The sequence below is a fragment of the Liolophura sinensis genome, chromosome 8 (genome assembly GCF_032854445.1).
Source record: "Liolophura sinensis isolate JHLJ2023 chromosome 8, CUHK_Ljap_v2, whole genome shotgun sequence".
Lineage (NCBI taxonomy): Eukaryota > Metazoa > Mollusca > Polyplacophora > Chitonida > Chitonidae > Liolophura > Liolophura sinensis.
In genome coordinates, this window is record NC_088302.1 from 34,760,323 (window position 1) to 34,781,638 (window position 21,316).

At 38.2% G+C, this 21,316-nt stretch overlaps 1 protein-coding gene across 1 annotated transcript in view; it reads left to right on the forward strand.

Moving 5' to 3' along the window:
* The window catches only part of LOC135472273 (ubiquitin carboxyl-terminal hydrolase 35-like), a 43,642-nt gene extending 26,568 nt beyond the window's left edge, over positions 1-17,074 (forward strand). The window contains exons 3-9 of the mRNA XM_064751706.1: positions 7,734-8,690; positions 9,051-9,152; positions 9,691-9,849; positions 10,185-10,378; positions 10,862-10,955; positions 12,124-13,431; positions 14,050-17,074. Coding sequence (XP_064607776.1) covers positions 7,755-8,690; positions 9,051-9,152; positions 9,691-9,849; positions 10,185-10,378; positions 10,862-10,955; positions 12,124-13,431; positions 14,050-14,220 — 2,964 coding nt within the window. The 5' untranslated portion in view covers positions 7,734-7,754 and the 3' untranslated portion in view covers positions 14,221-17,074. The remainder of the gene's footprint in view (positions 1-7,733; positions 8,691-9,050; positions 9,153-9,690; positions 9,850-10,184; positions 10,379-10,861; positions 10,956-12,123; positions 13,432-14,049) is intronic.
* Positions 17,075-21,316: the final 4,242 nt, after the last annotated feature.

The window sequence follows — 21,316 nt, forward strand, 5'->3', positions numbered from 1 at the left end:
TGTCTAATAATTTCATGGTAATTGAAGACAAAAGAGAACAAAGATTAGCAGGAATCAACTGATTTTGGAGATTATGCAATTTTACGAGCTGACTATGAATAAAAGTAACATTTGAATGGCAAAACCATCACTTGTTTCCCAGCAGTCAAAAATGAAGATCTGTAGTTGATCTATCTACTGACCAATTTACAGCTTCATAGCTAGCTATTCAGGTGTTGGGTCACTTGACAATGTGCTTTAAGTGCAATTTAAAGAAAAACTGTACATCGTAGGAAAACTAAAACCATGTTTGTCTTTAGCAGGTCAAAAAACATCTAACTGCTGTCTTGTTTTTTCAAAATTCAGCCACATGTCATCACATGACTAGAATAACCAATAGCAAGCTTCCACATTTCTTGACCGATTTGCATGAAATTTTCAATTCTGATACCCCCGTAATCTTGTATCAGCGGTTCTGGAGATGAATTTTTTTTTTTAACTTTCCATACTGCTCCAATATGGTCAAAAAGTGGGTCACAGGTGGGTAAAGTTTTATACTCCAGCAGGTAGCCCAAACAATTTGGTAATGAACATTTGTAGAAAGTTAACAGCTGTGACAGGTAGTTTTCTCGCAAAAGGAGAAAAGCAGTTGTCAGAGAAGAAAAATAATCTGAGCAAGAACAATAGTCTTCCAATCGAAGGTTTTTGGAATCCTAATCAGACAGTTTGTTGCAGCCAGAGAAACAGACAGCAGAGTTTATTGCAGTCAGAGGTACAGACAGCAGAGTTTATTGCAGTCAGAGATACAGACAGCAGAGTATATTGCAGTCAGAGGTACAGACAGCAGAGTTTATTGCAGTCAGAGGTACAGACAGCAGAGTTTATTGCAGTCAGAGGTACAGACAACAGAGTTTATTGCAATCAGAGGTACAGACAGCAGAGTTTATTGCAGTCAGAGAAATGTTTTAATACTGATTAATTAACTTGCTCAGTAGAGAGAGTGCGGCGGTATGAGGAATCAGTTGGACTAAAGAGCATGATTTTTGACAGTTCTATGACATTAGATAGCACATTTCGTTTTAATCATATCATGAAACAATTAAAAAATTGATGGAAAGTTCATTTCATTATGACTGAAGACTTCATTTGTGGAAAATCATTACTGTTTAATTGAAAAGGAGTAGAGTTTGTCAAATCATGCTGATAAATGTGCATGGTTTTATTTGAGGCTTTTTGTCTTAAAGTCCAATTAAGGCCACATGTAGGCAATGAATACAAATTATGAGAACTGGCCTGATCACACCTAGATAATTTGTTTTTCATTATGTAAGATGGTTTTTTTTTTCAAATTATTTAATGAGACCTTGTACAAGTTATATTACAATGATTTTTTTTTTTACACTGCTTTTTTTTTTTTTACTTTATGCAAATTTTCAACTGTCATGTATGTGTGAGATGCGCTTGAGGACAGAAGTTCACATCCGATTCAGCAAGGGCCTACTTTTATGATCCAAATTTAAAAGTTTCCATCTATGAAAGTTTGTTTGAAGTGACGTTATTAAAGATGACCTATGGCCCCAGTGAAAAGTCGAGACTGTCTGTTATCACACCTGTCCCTCCTGTCTCGTTAGTACCCATGTCAGGCGAGCGGGCTGTAGGCAGGGAGCAGTCAGGCTTGACGAGACAATGAGATAACTCCATCCTCGAGACAATGTCTGTGAAAGTGTTGCCAGCAGATACAGGAATTTAGAATTAAGGCTTAATATGAGAAGCTTCTTATACAAGATACATCTCCGTTTACACTTTGAATGACTGCGCTGCAACATATACCATTATCTAAACTATCATCGGACAAGTTTAATATTCTGATGGACGCGTAAAAGCAGAAAGATCACAGCAGTGGCAAGAAATCTGGGAAGAAAAACTTGCGAAGAAAGCTTGAAAGTGCTATGCAATGTATGTAGCCGTCAGATATTAAATCTGATAAGATATAGGAAGCTGATAGCCCTGTAAAGTGAATGGAAAGTGCACTGATAAATCTGCACTGATAACTCTGCCTTCATGAAAATATAGTGTGTATGCAGTTTGCAATAAACAGTTATATGTACATGTATGTCATATATAGACTCCTTTATTCTATATATTTTTTTCATAGACAGGTGGTCTTACAGTGTATATTCCAAAATTAGGACCTTTGCTCTTTGCCATGTTAAAATTTGAAGTTCAGTGTTGGTTTAGCAAAATTTAAGTATGAAGGCTTTTTTTATTGGTTCGTTATTTCTGAAGAGGAGAGAAAGGTATATTTTACATCAAAGAATCTGCTTGGTGGCTCCATGATAGACTATTGTCTTAATTGTACAATTCATTTGGCTGTGCCTGTATTGAGTGCATCTTCAAATTTTGTGATATTCTATTAAAATTTGATAGATATTTGTACTTTCAGTCGCGACTTTAGCTCTATTTGTTTATATTTGCTGTTGGTATTTTTTATAATGATACTAAGATACTAATTTGAAATTTGCTGTTCTTAATTGTTAATGTTCAGCTGGTAGATGAAACAAAGAGTTTATGTCTTTGCTATTCTAATGAGAGGGGTGCCGAAGTGGCTAACACATCAGTGTTGGGCAATGACCAAGGACTCTCTCACCAATGTGATTGCTGTAAGTTTAAGTCCAGCTCATGCTGGCTTCCTCTCCGGCCGTACATGGGAAGGTTTGTCAGGAACCTGCAGATGGTCGTGGGTTTTCCCCGGGCTCTGCCCAGTTTCCTCCCGTCATAATGCTGGCCGCCGTCATATAAGTGAAATATTCTTGAGTGCTGCGCAAAACACCACTCAAATGAATAAATAAATTGTAATGAGCAAGGTATGTTTGTTAGGGTCACGGTATAAACCATCAATGTGTGTAGTCTTGAATGTATCCTGTGCAGTCTGTCCTGTTGGTCAAAGCTTTGTTGACCTGGTTAAACATTAAAAAAAAAAAAAAGAACTTATGTTTTGAAACTAGGCCATTGTGGAGTGAGTCACTCATTAAATGTATACAAACCCCCTGTAGCCTTTGCTTTGAGAAATCCAGCTTAGACCATTAAGCCTGCTTTGTTAACTCAGAAGCACATCACCATGGCCATACTTACAGTTCTTCAGAATTTGTTTCAATGTGTGTGGCAAATGCCGTATGTATACTTATTAAAAGAAAACAAAAGATTTTTATGAGCACTCTATTCCCACTACATGGTCTACAATCTCAAAAAAAAAATCTTGAGCTGCAATGAACACATTCCACATACATGTAGTTTGTATTCAGTTCAGTTCCAGATCTAGATCAGGCTGATTAAGGACATCACAGCCTTAAACCGTTTTTATTGATCAAGTAAATCCGGGTGACCTTTTCAATAAAACAACAGCCATTGAAATAAACTGATCGTGTATTCCTGGTGCTAATTAATCTTTTATACTACTCTTAAGTCATACTAGTCTCATGACCTTGAGAGAGCTAAATTTTTTTTTTTGGGAAGCAACACCTTTTAAACAAAACTTTCTGATTTTGGTGGGATATTTTTTTAATATGGCTTATGTAGACTTTTAATCTAGCAACACCTGAGAGAAACAAACATAGACATGTACATTTGAGCTTGTACAATGTGCATATTTCCGGTGTAGTACACAAATACAAAATTTGTTTCTATTTGCCATCGAGGTCTAAGTGATATATGAACACCAATCAAATAAATAAATAAGATGACCTCCCAAAAATAATTGATGATAAATTCTGACAGTTATCAAGTACTTGCCGTAAAGAAAAATTCTTCAATCATTAGCCATTACCACAGGTATAATCTGGAATAATAGTAATTTTAAAGCAGGTGTTCTTTGTTCACTGTAAAAAAGTACATGCAGTATCAAGTCCTGTCTGTATACTCTACTGTGTTCTGATGTTGTCATTTACTCATCCAAACATATATGCATAAGATATATTGTACATATATAACTACATGTAGTCTGTTTGATCTACATGTACTTAAACTGGAACTGAACAAAAATAATCTGGTTTGCTTATTATATCTCTGTCCTATTTTAACAATCCAGGAATAATTTGCTTATATCCAATTCACACATCCAATCTGTCAAATACATGTAGATGTGTTTGCTGTCAACTGTCACCATATTTACATATCTGCCCTGTACTTGAGCTTAGTGCACTTCTTATATGTGTCACATATACATGTATGTATCTTAAATATGTATATAAATATCTTATATGTATATTTATTTCCCTCAGTTTTTTCATCCTCCAAAATGCTGTCAATAAATCAGGGTCAAGTAGACATATATGCATGAAAAACTGTATAGTTTTCTGTTGACAAGAGGAGAGTTTCACTGTATTGCAGACATGTGTTCATGTATGGGCTGTGCAGAGGTGACTAATGCCTGATATAAAACTTCTAGAAAACTCTGATTGACCGAGTTAACAAATTTTAACAGACTCATATATCTACATGTACGTAGTACAATGTAGATGAACCAAAATTTTTAAAAATTTGTACAGGTGATTTGGTCTCCTCTGTGGACTGATTCTTAATTCTGGCTCAAAGTTTAATTTGAGCAAAATTAACGTACTTGTGAATGCAGAGACACATTTTGTAAAACGATCCATAAAAATTTCTTCATAAATACACACAGTCTGTGGTGTATGATTTATGAAGGAAAAGCTCTGTACAACCTTTTGTGGAAATGGCGCCAGCATGGTGAATTGTAAAGCTGTCCAGCATGTTCAGCAATTAAAGGGCGGCTGGTATTTTTGAAAATCAGTGCTGTACACCTTTAATCCTGTTAAACCGGGTGTTTCATGTGTAGGCCTAAAAAGTTCATTTTAGTTTTATAAGAAAAAAACTACATATATATGTGCCCTGTGTACATGTTCTATTTATACACTTGTGTCATGGAATTTTTGTGATTTAAAGATAAATGATATAGTGACTCATGTATTTACATGTACATAATACTCCGGTTTACTCAATTAACACAGGGTCATGACACTGTGACCTGAAGAGTTCTCTCTTGTATTAATCGTCTCTGATATTAGCTTAGAACAATTAGTAATTGGGTGATGTAAAGTCCTGATTATAGTATTACATTATTACATGTAAATACACGTACTCCAGCTCATCCTGGCTTCCTCTCCAACCGTACGTGGGAAGGTCTTTCAGCAACCTGCGGATGGTCGTGGGTTTCCCATGGGTTCTGCCCGGTTTCCTCCCACCATAATGCTGGCCGCTGTTGTTTAAGTGAAATATTCATGAGTACAGCATAAACACCAATCAAATAAATAAATAAATAAAGTAAATACACATACAGTTTTTACATTGTAGTAACATGTACATGTATTATATCAGTATATCATAAATACTTAGAATCTGCTTAAGTGTTGAAAAAAATAGCTATATTACAGAAAAATATAAGCCAAGAATAAAACTGTGGAACTCTACATGTATGTAAAGAAGCTTAAAAGATACAAAATTTTGTCTTTGTTGGTAAAAGATGGAACACCATTCTATAAAATGTATACACAAGCTCTATAAAAGCTTTGAGAAGATAACAGGTGAAAGCTATTACATGGAGGTTGTCAGCGAAACTAAACCGCCAGATGCACTTATTGACCCCAACTCGATATGTAAGAAACTAAAGGAATGATAAACCACTCCACTGTTCATTGCCGATGGCACTTTAATGTTATACCATCACTAAAGTCATTTCCTTATAACCTTTGGCTGAGGTGGCGGATATGTCTGACGTGCGTTTGATCCACCCACTCAAAATGCATCCAGCTATCTTTGTTGTGTAAAGGTTTCTTGTCATCATTATCATCAATTAGTGTTTTTTTATGTAGTGGTTGATGAACTCAAGGATAACACATCGGTACATGTGATTATGTTGTCCAGGTAGTCATCTGTTTAAATACCGAACATGCCAGCTAGCTCTGATGTGTTTCCTCATTGTCATTGCGACTTGCAGGCACACTGACAGTGTTAGGCGATCCTAATTAAGGCTTTTTTTGTTTAAATCTTTTTGTCTTATAACTTCTTAAGGGATTTTAAGCAGAAATTAGGTGTAATCGAGTGTGGTATGACTTGTTTGTAACTGAGTTTATTTATTTATTTCGTTAGAAGATCGGAATATACTCAAGAATATTTCACTAATATTATGGCAACCAGCATTATAGTGGTAGGAAAGCGGGCAGAGCCCCTGGGGAAACTCACAACCAACCGCAGGTGTCTGGCAGACCTTCTCACATACAGATGATAAGAAGACAGCATGAGCTGGACATGAACTCACAGCTTGTACTACCCACAAGCTATGTATTAATAATGAAGGTTCAAGAGATACAGACACATGAACTTATAATACTGACACCAGAACTGGATGGGTTGGAAAACAATTTAAGCCACAGTATAATGAATTTGAATACAAAAATGCATTTTCTTGATGGACACAAATCCCCTCCAAATTAGAAATTTACCTGTCTAGACGAGATGAAATTGTTAATGTGTGACATATAATTACGAGGCAATGTAAAAACTAAAATATGCTATTTAACTGTGTAAAATGAGGTTATTGTGATAAGACTTGATCATTCTTGATAGTGGTACAAAGACTCAAACAAATTAGTTGTCAGGGCTGTCTTAAGTATGTCCATGTACATGTTATCTTTTTGGACCATAGATTACTACATGTAACTGTTAATTATAAAATAGGTGGTTTCTGGAACATTTCAAACAAAATTACCCTTTTGAAAATTCAAGGTAACCGGTTGTACCTGATTTTAATAAAGGAAAAATGCCCCCTTTTTCTTATAATAAGATATCTGCTGAAACTATTCATTTTATACAGTTAGTGTAATTGTGTATGTGATTTAATTCATTAAATGTCATCATTTGATCAAAAACGGCATTAAAAAGTTTGATATTCTCAATAGGCTAAACATAAAACATTGACGTGTACACCCACATATGTTTAATGGTTCGTTGAGCACCATGTGACATACTCTATATAGTGCAGTTTTTCTGTTATTAAAACATGCACACCAATAAACATGTCATTACATGCTCCAGTTATTTCAGTGATGCATGCATATAACAAAAAGACCAGTGATAAATGCATATTTGTTATATTGACAAAGACTTTGTGCAGTACTTGACTGTTTTGTATGTACAAGGTATACTGTGCACATTTTAAATACCTAGCAGTTAGTTACTCATATACTCTAGACGTATGTATTTCAATGTACAATGTATTAAATCGTTAAATGTAGTGTAAATCTCCATCTGTTTTCGTGGTAGGGATCTGTTGGGGGCCCTTAATAAAGTCGTCAGACATTCCAAATTCCCTGTCAGTATATGTATAAATGTTTGCCGGACAACATTGTGGAAGATTAATGTTGTACAATTTGTGAAAAGTAAACTTACCAGTGGAAATGGTTAAACCTTATGTATTTTATTATTGTGTTATTTATTTATTTATTTGATTGGTGTTTTACGCCATACTCAAGAATACTTCATTTATATGACGGCATCCAGCACTATGGTGGGAGGAACCGAGCAGAGCCCAGGGGAAACCCACGACCATCCGCAAGTTGCTGGCAGACCTTATTTACTCAGGGCACTCCAGTTTCTCCATCCAGAAAATTGTTGTATGATTAAAAAATTGACTTTGTGACTGTGTTTGTATCCATGGTTACCATTTTGTGGTGCTGTTTCAGTCGGAGCAGGCTGTGGCCAACATGGACATCATACTGAGTGGGATCCTGGCCTCAGACCATGAGGATTCCCTCAAGGAGAAGCTTATTAAGAACATAGCTGAGGCGTCCTGCAAGCCCCACACTCCAAGTGTTGTCAAATCCGTGCTCAAACTTACTGCAGACTGGGTGGCCAATGGGGAAACACCTCTCATCGTGAGATCAGGCTTTACCGTCTATATTTCCTGGGCCAAAAACAATATTGATGTTCTGGAACAAGTCTGCAACACTGAGTTTGTTTTGTACTTGCTGGGCGCCGAATGTGTCAACTCTGCCAAGGCCGTCACGCTGATGCATCAGAGTTTGCAACTTCTAGAATTGACAAACTCTTCTCCAAAGCTCCTCAAAATCATTGAAGCAAAGTCAATAAGCTATGTCAGAGAACATGTCGACCTGGAGTCATTGAAGGCTTTTGTTGAATTCCTTAAAGACTACAGGGAATGTATTCCCAAGGGAGACTTTGCTGGGACATTTTGTCAGTCCATAGTGAACGCCATGAGTATGTTTAGTACTCCTGAAGACCGTAATCTACTCCAGGTTTATATATATGATGTGAACACCATTGCAAACTTTCTGAATCTTTTATGGGTCACCACGGACTCCAGTGCAGCTTTCATGTCGCTGAAGGCCATATTTAACATCATCTCTTCAACGGAGAAGGGCAATCACCCATCTGTCTGCCTTGGAGCTGTTGTCCACCATATACCTCGAGATTTGGTGGAAATTGCCATGAAGACCCTTGTAGGAGACCCCCATATCCAGGATGGTCAGATGACAGCAGCATTAAACCACACCATCGATTGGCTAAGCTGGCCAACAGCTAGGAACATTGACCTATGGGTGATTGCTTTACTCAAGTGTTTGGCTGCGGCAAAACGTTACTCTATCCTGATTGGCGTGACCGAGTCCAAGCTGGAGCAGGTATGTTAATTCTTAAGAGTCATTCCCATATATATTTATTTCCATCCACTACAAAAAAGTTTTATTTCTGGACTGTACGGAGGACACTGTGTAGTTTATAAAGAAACCTTGTATATGTATTACGTTGATCTAATTGAAAGTAATTCAAAATAAATCTGAACTGCACAGAAGGATATTATACATTTTAGTCATTTTTTTTTTAATAATTTTAGACATTTCATGTATTTTGTGACTTATGTTTCTTCTTGGAATGTAAAATGATAATTTATGCTTTCTATTAACTTGGAAAGAAGACAGAACCCATTGTATGTATCCAGCTCCTTCGAATTTGCTGATTCCTTTGTCATTGTCTTTTGACAGGTGTTTGAGAAACTGAGGTACCCAGTTGTGCGTGAAAGCTCTTTGAATGTCCTTTCTCATATGCTGCTCAGCTTCCAACACTCCCCGGATCCCTTCCACAAGGTACATTTACATGCATTGCTACCCTATTGAGCAGAAATGCACTGCAGCTGGCAAACATTGTGGTGTTTATTTGTATGGTAAACTTCACATGTGGTGAAGTAAGAATACAGTACAATGTACAAGCCAGATGAAATGGTAACATGTTAAAAGCTTGTCAGTAGTTTGCCTGTAGTGAGCCTGTGGAATGGTAGTGGTCAGATTGTAGACAGGAAAGTTGTCTGGCCGGTTTCCATATCTGCAGACCATGCCAGTAACTTTACTCCCTCAGCAGAGGAAGGCTAGTAGAATTTGAGCCTGAAGAAAGTGTGCTCTTAATAAAGTAGGAATATGCCAGCTTTTAAGCCTAGTTAATGCTGTACCTTGTATTTACCACAAAACTTTTATAACATTGTGTTTTTTAGAAAGCGTATGCCAGGACATCTTGTTCAGAATATTGTCTTCTGAAACAAAAATTGCATATCATCTGTACAGTCCACTATGCGTCTTGTTGTTTGTTCTTGTTTGTACATGCTTTTATTGACCATTTTTTTTCCTGCAGATTTTGGCTTCAGTACCGGAAGTTGTGTGCTTGTTACGTGCCGAGAAGTCAAAGAGTAGTCTACAGTGTCTGTCCAAACTGTCTGAGCTTCTTCACTGTCTGATGAATCTACATGCTGGATTTCCAGAGCTCTATGACCCGGTTCTTGATCTCATGAAGGTATGCAGCATTCCTTACAGTGTTTCAGCCAATATATGTGCAGGCCTCAGAATTGTGACAATCAAGCGGTGGAGCTGTGTTTTAGGAGATTTCAAGCCTAAGGTTGTATTAAATGTGAACATTAAGTGTTAAGGAACTACATCATAGACCCTTTTTTTCCCATTTGCAAATTCATGCGTTTAACAAAAAAATCAGTTTATGTAAACAAATGATGAAATGATATCTTTTACTTAGCAGCAAGTCATAGTATTATAGGCGTCAGTGAAATTTCTGTATGACATTATGTGGATTTTCTACATGTATTTCTCACACATGTATTATTTCACACTTCACAGGACATTCCTCCACCCAGTAATGAGAGGATCAGAATGCGTCTAGCTCAGAGTAAGTGGTCGGGTCAACAGAAAGAGGGTACGGTCATCATTCCACACATCCAGCAGAAGTCAGAGACGGGGAGGGTGGGGCTTGTTAACCAGGGGAACACCTGCTACATGAACAGTGTCATCCAGGCCCTCTATATGTGTGACAGGTAAACTTCAGTGTTTCCAGTGCTCAGGATGCTAATCACAGTGAAACTTTACCCATTAATGCTGTACAGTTTTTCACTAAACAAAACATAACTATGCATCTGATCGAAACTTTATTACATTATCAATAACTTTCTGTACAAATTGTCTTGTAACATGCTGTTCATGTTGTTTGGTGTAATCTACCATTTCAGTTTCATGTTTTCTAGTTTCATGATCATCGTGACAGATACTATGTACTACAACTGTTTCCATTATGTTGCAGTGTATGGCTCATGTAGCTTTATATTTATATTTAAGATGACAATACATCCCCTGCCAAATAGATGCCTAATCTTAATTCATTTCATAATTTATTTCAAGATGTATCATACTGTATTAAAAGTAATAGGGTTTTCTTTTTATTAAGAAACTTTTTGAGAAGTTCCTATAATGATAATCAGCTACAGTGTGTACATGTGTATTGTTTCTCTATTTGCCCTCAGCTTCCGTCGCATAGTCATGCTACATCCTCCGGTCAACAAGGACTGGGTAATTCTCAAGCTCCAGCAGGTCTTCGCCTTCTTATCCCTGTCACAGGTAAGATATTTCCAGATAGATTTATTTATATATTTGTTTGGGGTTGCATGCAGTTTTGAAAAAAATTTTAATTTATTTTATCTTGACGTTGGGCAGGTTTTATGATCGGAAAGAGTAGAATGCCCAGAATAAACCACTTTCACCAGATAGACATCTTCAGTTAATGGGCAGTTCATACCAAATCATCCAACAAACCTGTGATATTGTTTCTAGTTTGTTGTGTCTATTCCCATGATTTTTATTCTCCTTTTACATGAAAAAGTCTGAGATATTATCAGATTGCTGATGGCGGGTGGGGGTCTATTTATTATGCGGCACTTCATATTCAGTTCACATCTGGATTTGTATTCATATATGATGTGCAGTTTCTGTAATTAAGATGACCCTTGCTTTGTTCTTGTGTCATATGAGGAGATGAATACAAAAATTTGGATATGATAGTTGCTGGACAAAGACAAAACAATATTTGTAAAGCTGTCATGTAGTTCTAGGCAGACTTCACTGCTGACTTGCAAACCGGGGAATGTTTGATAACCTCTGCTGATAACATGTACATTTTTTTATTTTGTTACAAAGAATAGCCTTTTGTTAACCACAGAGGTACAGAGAGTCACTCTAGAATTCCCACCATCTCATTTGGCTATGAATAGCCTATATGCAGTGCACCTTTCACTTTCATATTTCATGTTAGACATTTTATAGTTATATGGGTATAGACATTGATATGTGTAAACTGTAAGTCATAGTTTCCATTTACATGAAATTGCTGCACATGTAAACGGATTTGGAATGTGAAAATCCTTTCTGCCCAAAATAATTTTGTCCTAATAAAAGTAGTTGACTGTGTAACGTGTTGCTCATTCCTTTGTTGTGATCATGATTTCTGGGGAAGCTGGTTACTTAGCAGCATGTATGTCATATATTACAAGAGAACAATCTATTGTTCAGGACGTGTCCTCCATTCTACCTGTCTTGAGCATGGCTTTGGGTATGTCCAGTACCAGGTGAGGAGCGGTCAATTACTTGCCCTGTGTCCTCTACTCAAAAACCTGATTAACCAACATCATATAAATTCTTTAGAATAGCTTAAAACACAGGTGGAATAAATATGCATGTAAAAATAGGTCCACAATTTCATTATTTTCACAAATACGTCTTCCTTTTGCAGAGGGCTGCATATATTCCCAAAGAGTTCTTGAATGCCTCTCGCCCTCCTTGGTTTGTCCTGGGCTATCAACAGGACTGCTCAGAGTTTCTCAAATATTTGCTGGATCAACTTCATGAACAAGAGAAGGCAAAATTCCGCAAGTCACTATCCAGCAATGACAGTGCTGATGACAAGGATTCTGGGATAGGCCTTCTGGATTCAACCTCCTCTGTAGGATCAATGACCAGCGACAAGACGCGTTCAACCAGCAATTCAAGCGGATCCGAGTCACCAAAGATAGAGGAGGTAGCTTCAAAATTAACAGAAGAAAGGGCATCAACATCTACTGTCGTGGAGAAAATATTTGGAGGGAAACTTATAACAACTTACAAATGTTTGAACTGTAAGCAGACCTCATCGCAGACAGAAACCTTTACAGACATACCCTTGGCATTCCCGGACAAGTCTTCAAGAAGGTCACCCAATGGAGGTGGTAAGAACCTGGCAGGTGGAGGAACCAAAACCAAGTCAACTTCTCCCAGATCATCAAATAGATTTGATTCGTGGAGTTCCCAAATGAGTGAAGCTAGTAGTGCTGACAGTTCACGTGGAGGTGGCACCATACATCTGAATGCACTCATCAAACACTTCTTGCAGAAGGAGCGTCTTAGTGAAGAGAACCAGTACCACTGTGAGAACTGTGGGGGGCTACAGGATGGAGAGAGGGTCCTAAGGATAGCTGAAACACCAGAATATCTTTTCTTAGTCTTACTTAGGTTTTCTTTTGACGCCAAACAGCAAGCTCGCTCCAAGATATTCCGTGATGTTAAATACCCGAGGACTTTATTCTTGCCCGTTGACCGGTCAAAAGTGTCCTCAGGTAATGGGTCAGCTGAGAAGAAAAGCAAGAGTGACAGAGACCCTGATCCACAGCTGTACGGTTTGACAGGAGTCATCGTCCACTCTGGCACTTCTTCGGACTGTGGTCACTACTACTGCTATGCCCGCCATGCTCAGCCGGTCAGCCCGGAACAGGCTGACTCTGTGATTCGCTCCGAAGAGGAAGAGGATGACCTTGACTTCCTTCAGGACAAATGGTTTCTTTTCAACGACAGCCGAGTCTCTACAGCAGACTACAATAACTTTTCCAGTGTCACTCAGCGCTTCAATAAAGATACTGCCTATGTGCTGGTCTATAAGAAACTGAACATGGGCAGCATCTTGTCCAAAAGACGGTCCCGAGAAGTTCCATCACCTTTTGCTCATGACCCAGCTGTCAGGAAGGACCTGCGGGAAATGATCAACAAAGACAACAGCAGCTTCCTGCAGGTCAGTGCGTGTTCTCAGTAGTTGTGCATTGATCCTCCTGCTATTCATTTCATGGACTGAGGTAAATTTGTTATTGCATTTAGAGCCATCAAACAGTGGCCTTGTCTGGCCATTTTCATCACAGCATGCCAGCAATATATTGCTGAAGGTGCATTAAACCATAATCGTTCATAATTCATTCTTTGGATATTCTGGTATAATATTAAGGCTTAAGTGTCAGATGTACATGTACATGTAGTCAGATGTAGTCACAGACTAGAATGGTCCTAGCATTTCCATATTGTTATCCTGTTTTTCTTTTTTGATTTGCGAGACACTTTAGTGGAAGACCATTTCTCTTTTTTTCAAAGATCAGTTGAAAATGATCAGTTTTCCTTAAGTGCATCTTTATTATTCATGGTTAGCTTATTCTCACTTTTGAGCTCTTCCTTATTAAGCTCTTCCCTACAAGTAGATCTGCAATGTAATTGCAGAACTAAAAGGTACAATTACCTTGACTAAAACCATTGTTAATAGCATCATCTTCATTTGACATGTTCAAAAGTCATGTTGCTAACAACCTAACCATCAACTTTCAGACTAATATCAGATTTTTTGTTTGTCTTGCACATTCATTAGGAACAAGAAAGGGAGGCTCAGTCTCAAGCATCCTTGGAGAAGAATACCAAGGAGAACAACAGCATGTCGTGGTTAGGCTGGCCTAAAGATGATGATGATGATCCCACACCCCCAGGCAGTTGTGGGGGAGGGATGGGATTTGGAATGTCCGGCCCGCCAGCAGTCTTTTAAACTCAGTCCTGGAGAGCTTCATATTTCAGCAGGACGAGAGTGATATGTACACTGAACTTCAACTTTTAACTTTTCTCACATTCTTCAGTTAAAGAGGTGCTGCATGCATACATGTACTTTTAATAGTTCAGAAAGGGTTTCACAGACACATTGCTGTCACCTTTTGTTGTCTAAAACCATGATAACATGGTATCACGTGGCTGAAAAAGTGCTGATGAATGATGATCTGTGTGGATGTTGTTCAGAACTTTCACTGGCTAAACTATAGCCTTTGTGTCAGGGTTTCTCAGGTTCTAAGTAGGGTGAGGTGTTTTCCTCAAGACTGCGCCTTATTCGCTGCATGTATAAACCTATCGTAGGTTGTCATTTGAGCAAAATATTCCTTGAAGAAAATCCATGTGTGAAAAAACCTTCTCGGTCAGACAAGTTCAAAAAAAGTTGAAAGACAACAACATGACAAAAAAACATTTGCCTTATACAAGCTTCTTTTTAATCAACACTTGTACAGTCCATAAAGTTGTACCTCCTTTTGTGAACTGTACAGTCTCTAAAAGGTTGTAACTTGAAAACTTGGTCAATTCCAGCAAGTAAATTGTCATTTAGCTGTGGGTGTTTTTTTTCTGGTCAAATAGTGTTTTATTTGTGTGTTGGCTAAATAAGAAAGAAAAGCTTATATAAAAGCTAAATATTCCAAGTACAGCAGATTCAGTTATATTTTATAACTTACTTGTTTTCATTTTTTATTGTTATTTTTTGATAGTTGTGATGTAGTTATGTATACAGTCTGACAGTATGGGGAATATCAGAAAGTGAATGTGGTAAGAAGAAGGCTGTTACATTTTGTGTGAAACGTTTTGCTTTTTCTTTGAATTTAGGAAAGCATTAGGAACAGTCCAATGAGTATTTAAAGAAAGAAAGAAGAAAGTCAGAAAATATGGTTTTATATGGATTTCACACTTGCATTACTGATACTGTGTAACAGTATATATTAGCAAATAAAATCCATTGTGCCGAAAACAGTCGTCAGTTGGACAATTTACTGGTATTAATCCATTGCTTTTCAGGTTAAAATGTTGTGTGTGTGTGTGCTTGTCCCTTGATGCCAACTGTCAAATTATAATTCTTAAATGTATGATGTTTTCTGTTTGCCTGTTAAGATAAATAGAAGGACAAGGTGTTCATTTTGTTATAGACGAATTCCAATGTCAGATTCTTGCCTGACAAATTGAGGGTGCAGTAAATGTATCTGGAGTGAGAACAGTATTCTTGCATTTGTCAAATCCAGGACAGTTCATCAGTGCATTTTAGACCACAGTGGTAACACATACAGGTTGATGTCTTCTGAACGTATATATATTTTAAAAATTAACATTCTTACCTAGCTTATCAGTCTCACAACCAGGATGTACCTGTGATGGGTGTAACTGTTGTGTTGTGCAGATGATTGATTGCTTGTCGCCTGTCTGTACATTGACATGTAGAGGTAGTGGTGGGTTGAGGTACATGAGGTACATGTGTATGAACTGGCTGTTGACAGCCAGTACTTGAGCCTCAGAGCTGAATGTCAAATGATAATGATAAATAGATTATGGTTACATTTCAGTCTGTGATAACTCAAATGCTCAAAGCAGATAGACACTACATTTTATCCTGTCACCTTAGGAAGGTATATATACATATTTTACATCTGACAGGCAGTAGTCGTATAGTATAGTAGTAATATACATACACTTGTACTCATATTTTGTATCTGTACAGAATGATATGGGCTGGTTCCTGGTTGATAATGAATTTATGGGTATCTTAGTGTTTATGTCTTTCAGATCTGATGACAGATAAGTCACGATTTTTTTTTAAGTCAAAATGTTGATAAGGGACTTAAGGACTGATTTAAATGTAAAATTTCTCAGTTCATGTAGTAAATACTGTATTTGACCTGTAACTTTGCCCGTGACTATGTTGCTCATTTTGCGGGATTCTCAGAGATATATTGGTAGTACAAGGGTGTGTCAGGTTTGTTTGGAAGGTAGGCCGGTATCCTATAGAAAAGTGTGACTTTTACCACCATTTAATTGCTTCTGATTGCTTCGAAAAACGCCATTGTTCGTGCGAATTTTTAGGTAAAATACAGTAAGTACACAGCTTAGAATAAGGAGACTGTAGGGTAGACCGTGTATCTACGATGAGAAAGAGATAGGAATCAGAGTACAGTGGGGTATTAGTGCAGTGTACCAGGGCATACTCTAGAGGACAGGCTCAGGTGATCTGCCTGAGGGGGGGTGAACTTCATGCCGTGTCTCTAAGGCCTCTCATCAATTAACGGTGATAAGATTTCATTAAGGGACATTTAGATTGAAAAAGCCGTGTATATTTACCAAACTGACTCACCAGATTAGAGATAGGCCTGCTGTAACATCTAATTGCATTTCTGTGTGATTGGGTCAGGCCAGCCCCACAGTTCACTTGCGCTTGGCTATAACCTTGGGTATAAACCCCACGATCACGCGGTCATCGGGGTAGGGAAGAGGTCAAAATGTCCCCAAGCCAAAACGCATGATTCTGAATCGAGAAAGTTTTTAATATTCTTGAGAAAACACAGTGCTGGTATGAGCGCGGTATTTACCAGTAAAAACGCCGCGTTCGTTCTTTATGTAAAAGATCCCATCTTCCAGCTCATGATGTTTTGATACATACAGGTGGTTACGTCCTTTTAATTTATGCATGTATAATACAACTTGTATGAAGTGCTGTTATAGATGAGTTAAACCAAGCCATTTAAGATTTAATGCTAGTGCTAAATCGTTGCGGAATCCCAATGCTTTTGTATCCTTTTCCAATAAAACGATTGAATTCGAAACCAGTTGCGCGTCGTTTGTTTATGGCTTTGTTTGTTGGTTTGTTATTATTTGCCATTACTTTTTTTTGTTTCTAGGGTTACTTTCATTTTGTTCCACATTCTTGAAGGTTTAGCTTTGATATGATTCTTTTTGATTTTTGTGGCCCTTTTACATGTATTAGAAATATGCGACCGTAAACACTCCTTTGCAGAAACTATTTTTCCCCGAGCAAAGAAGTTAGAATCCAACTCTTGTGGCATGGTTCAGCTGCTGTTTGGTTGCAATGATTGTTTTCTTTTTCTTATTACTGTAATTCTTCAACATTTTCACAAGTTTACAGGATGTTCATTCAAGCATATACTGAAAGCATTATTCTGTGTGAACTGATAAACGTATACTTTGGTGAAACCCTGAAATTGGCCAATCCAACCAATGAAGTTTTGTCTCCAAAATCAAATGTCTCCAAAATCAAATATCTCCAAAAATGTGCATAAATTGCATTGGAAGTTGCTGTTTCATATGCGAAAAGGTTGAGGAGTTAGGATAGTATTTCAGTCCAACCACTCTGGTTTTCTCCACCATAGAGCTGAAAGTCTTGATATAAGTGAAAACCTATGGAGGTCCGCGTTAAACAAGCAATCAGAAATAGAAATGAACACTGAGAATGAGAATAGATGCATCGGACATTTTGATGCCCCGTTTCAACTAGAATAAACCAGAAGCGATACAAGAGCCAGATTCAGACTAACCGTTAATACCTAATCCCGTCAAAATGTGCAAAAGGTCTTCAGCAACCTGCGGATGGTTGGGGGTTTCCTCCCACCTTGATCCTAGCCGCCGTTGTATAACTGAAATATTCTTGAGAACGACGTAAAATATCAATCAAATGAATAAAGGCTTTTGTTGACATAATTCTTACAAAAATTTCAAGTAACCCGCCAGTTTTTCGTTCACTTAAGCTGGTATGTCAGTGTATAAACAACTTTACGAGATGTCTCATTGCTCAGTTCATTTGGTGTTCAAAGAGGCCAGATGTCCATATCAAAAGCCTCTCGTCACATTTGGATTTTCTGCATTGCACATGCCGACGGCGCATGCATGTTTGCAATTTTTCTTTTGTCACAATTATTTTATAAACGATGTCCCAGCAATCATCGCCACGCGTTCTTTTTTTAATACTGAAGGAAAGTATCCTCAAAAAATTAATCTTAATTTTAACAGAATACGTTCTAGCGTATCAGATAACACACTTTCTGTTAAATTTAACATATTATTTTGAGGGTATCCAGTTTCTCTTTAGCTTGTCTGTGTACTGTATCTTCGCTCCAATCTGCGTTCTGTCTTGAACACTTAATTTGAAAGTGTTAACGATATATACCAGGACATAAAGTTGACAAAGCCGCGTCTATATACATTTATTTATTTATTTATTTGTTTGGCTCCCCGGGGGAACCCACGACCATCCGCGGGTTTCTGGCAGACCTTCCCACGTACAGCCGGAGATGAAGCCAGCAGGAGCTGGACTTGAACTCACAGCGATCGCATTGGTGAGAGGCTCCTGGGTCATTGCCCCGTGATGGTGTGCTAAGCCCTCGGCCACGGAGGTCCCAATATACATTTATGTGTCGTGTGTATATATGTGTAGAGTGCATATGTGTGTCTTCGCAAACTTGACGAACTTGCAAACAATTACTCTTACAAATTTAGAACTTATCATCTGACGAATGCAGTTTAGGGGGTTTTGTCTTGTCCGTTTCTTCTACGAAGCGCATTTGTCATTACGCGGCAGTTTCGCCAGCCTGGGGGGTGACAGGTTTGCGCGGTAAACCAGTTTTATATATAGTATGTTCTTCTACTTGAACGGCATTGATTATGAGATCTCATTGTGTAAGGGGACAAACAAGTTTTTCCTGCACATCCTTTTCACTCACATTTTCTTGTAAAGTATGTAGATGCAATTGCTGAGGACATGCTGTTTCGCTTGAATACAATATTATACAATGACCGTGACTAATGACTGTAAAATAGCTTGTGAGCCAGCTGGGTGGCCGACTGGAGAATATTTAAACAAACCCTATAGGGGATTTTTTAAGGTGGCAAAAAGTCTTACATACATGTGGAGCGAAGAAAAAAAAACCTTCGTTTTAGTTGAAAGAGCATAGCATAGTTATGTTCAGACCTAATGACACAAACTATACATCATACTGATATGGTTTATTAAGATTTGCGCCGCTATGCCACCCCCGTCACCTTTCATGCCTGCGATTTCGCTTAGTGCTCCCATTACCGTATATTATATTGAGCGATGACACTTAAAAATTCTGCCGCGGGGATTTGGACTGGAGAGCTAAAACGAGACACCCTCGCGGCCATGCCCACACGCCTCTCGACCAGCCCTGCATTGCGGTTCCCATACCTAGACCATTAACCAGAGATGGTTATCGTTCTATTTTAAAATCCGGTTTAACCAATGGTTATTGTCCATTTGATTGGATTGTCATTTAATGTCATCAAGGTCACCGCGTCAAGGTGGAAATGCCAAGGTACAGGTGCAACAGGAACTGCAGAAATCACTCGATTTGAAAATAATTTTTTTTTAATCATTTTTAGTGGCCTATTTTCTGGTCGCTTAAGGCAAGCGCCAAGTGAGCCGGCGGCTTGCGTTTCTTGGCGAAATGCTGTGTATATTCAACCTAGACTGTTGTCGAGCGAGTCTTCACACGTGTACGTGTAACTACATGTTTCTAAGGACGTGCGCATATCAGCAAACAAAAACTGACAGACATCTGTGGCCTTTTTAATCCAGAACCTCTTTGTTCGTCTTGGTGTCTGATGCCGAATACTCCATGACAAAATTCTTTACTACATATATCTAATGCGGCAGACTGTTAATCTAGTTAATGCATTCCAGTGTGAAAGTATAAGCCCTATATAATACTTTTTCACCTTTGTTGTCCAGATAAATCATAAATGATTTTAATTAATCGTTTTTTGGGCCTGTTTCTCTTGAAAAATATTCGTTCCGGTTTCATGGATATTTGTGAAGAACGACGTAATGTACTGATGCAAGTGCCGAGGCAGGCTAGGAATTTGGACTTTGGCTCGGAGCTAAATTTAGGCGGAACTGTATAAACATAAAAACGTTTCCCGCCAAGAATGTGAAACAAAAACTGAGCTTTACTGAGGCAGACGAGGAAAAAAAAGTTTTTTTGTATATACATCAGTTGAGAGTAATTAAGCTACTGAACTAAATGCAGACATGTGAAAGTTAACTCTCAAATCGGCTAATCATATTTTATGACATTAAGAGATAATGAAGCAGGGGCTGTATTAAGATAATTAAAACTAATTTCATCACGGTGCCTTGAAAACATTCCGTCTCTTTTCAGCTAGTGGAAGATTTCTTACTTGATAAACAAGATATGTTACACGAAATAGTAGAAGATTGATAAAATGAAAAGTTATAATGATTGGTAATTAGCTTGTAGGATTTGTTTAGGGCATCAGCCTCAACACACCGCTGATGATTTGTCAACATGATAACGTATCCTGTATAACTGCCAAGGCAGTTGCAGTCATATTTTATAACGTCTATACACAAATCATTTAATATTCATTACCACATGACCGGCCCGGATAGCACAGTTGGTAGAGCGTCCGCTTCGGGACCGGTAGATCCAGGATCAACCCTTGGTCGAGTCACACCTAAGACTTTAAATCAGTGATGCAGCACTAAATAAAAGAGCGGTGGAAATCCGTCCTGCAACAAGGAGGCACATTACACGTGCATGCACCCTAATGATTCATTCGTCGTCATATGACTGAAAAATTGTTGAGTACGACGTTAAACCCCAAGCACTCACTCACTCATTACCACATATTTTAATTAATGAAAAGAAAACGAGGTGATCGAGGTGGTTAGCACGCCGGCGTGACTCAAAGACCCAAGAACCTCTCACCACTGCGGACGCTGTGAGTTCCATTCCAGCTCATACTGGCTTCCTCTCCGGCTGCACGTGGGAAGGTCTGCCAGCAACAAGCTGATAGCCGTGCTCTGATCGGTCTCCTCCCACCATAAAATAAATAAATAAATAAATAATAAAAAGAAAACGATTGTTCTACACGTACAAATCGTCCAGTTCTTGTCGAAGTATCGGGATTTGCTGATAGAAGGTTGCACATTTCCACGGAGTAACTAATGGTTTACACTATTAACCCGTCTGTTATGGTGTTTGTTAGATATACTTTCAAACGACAAT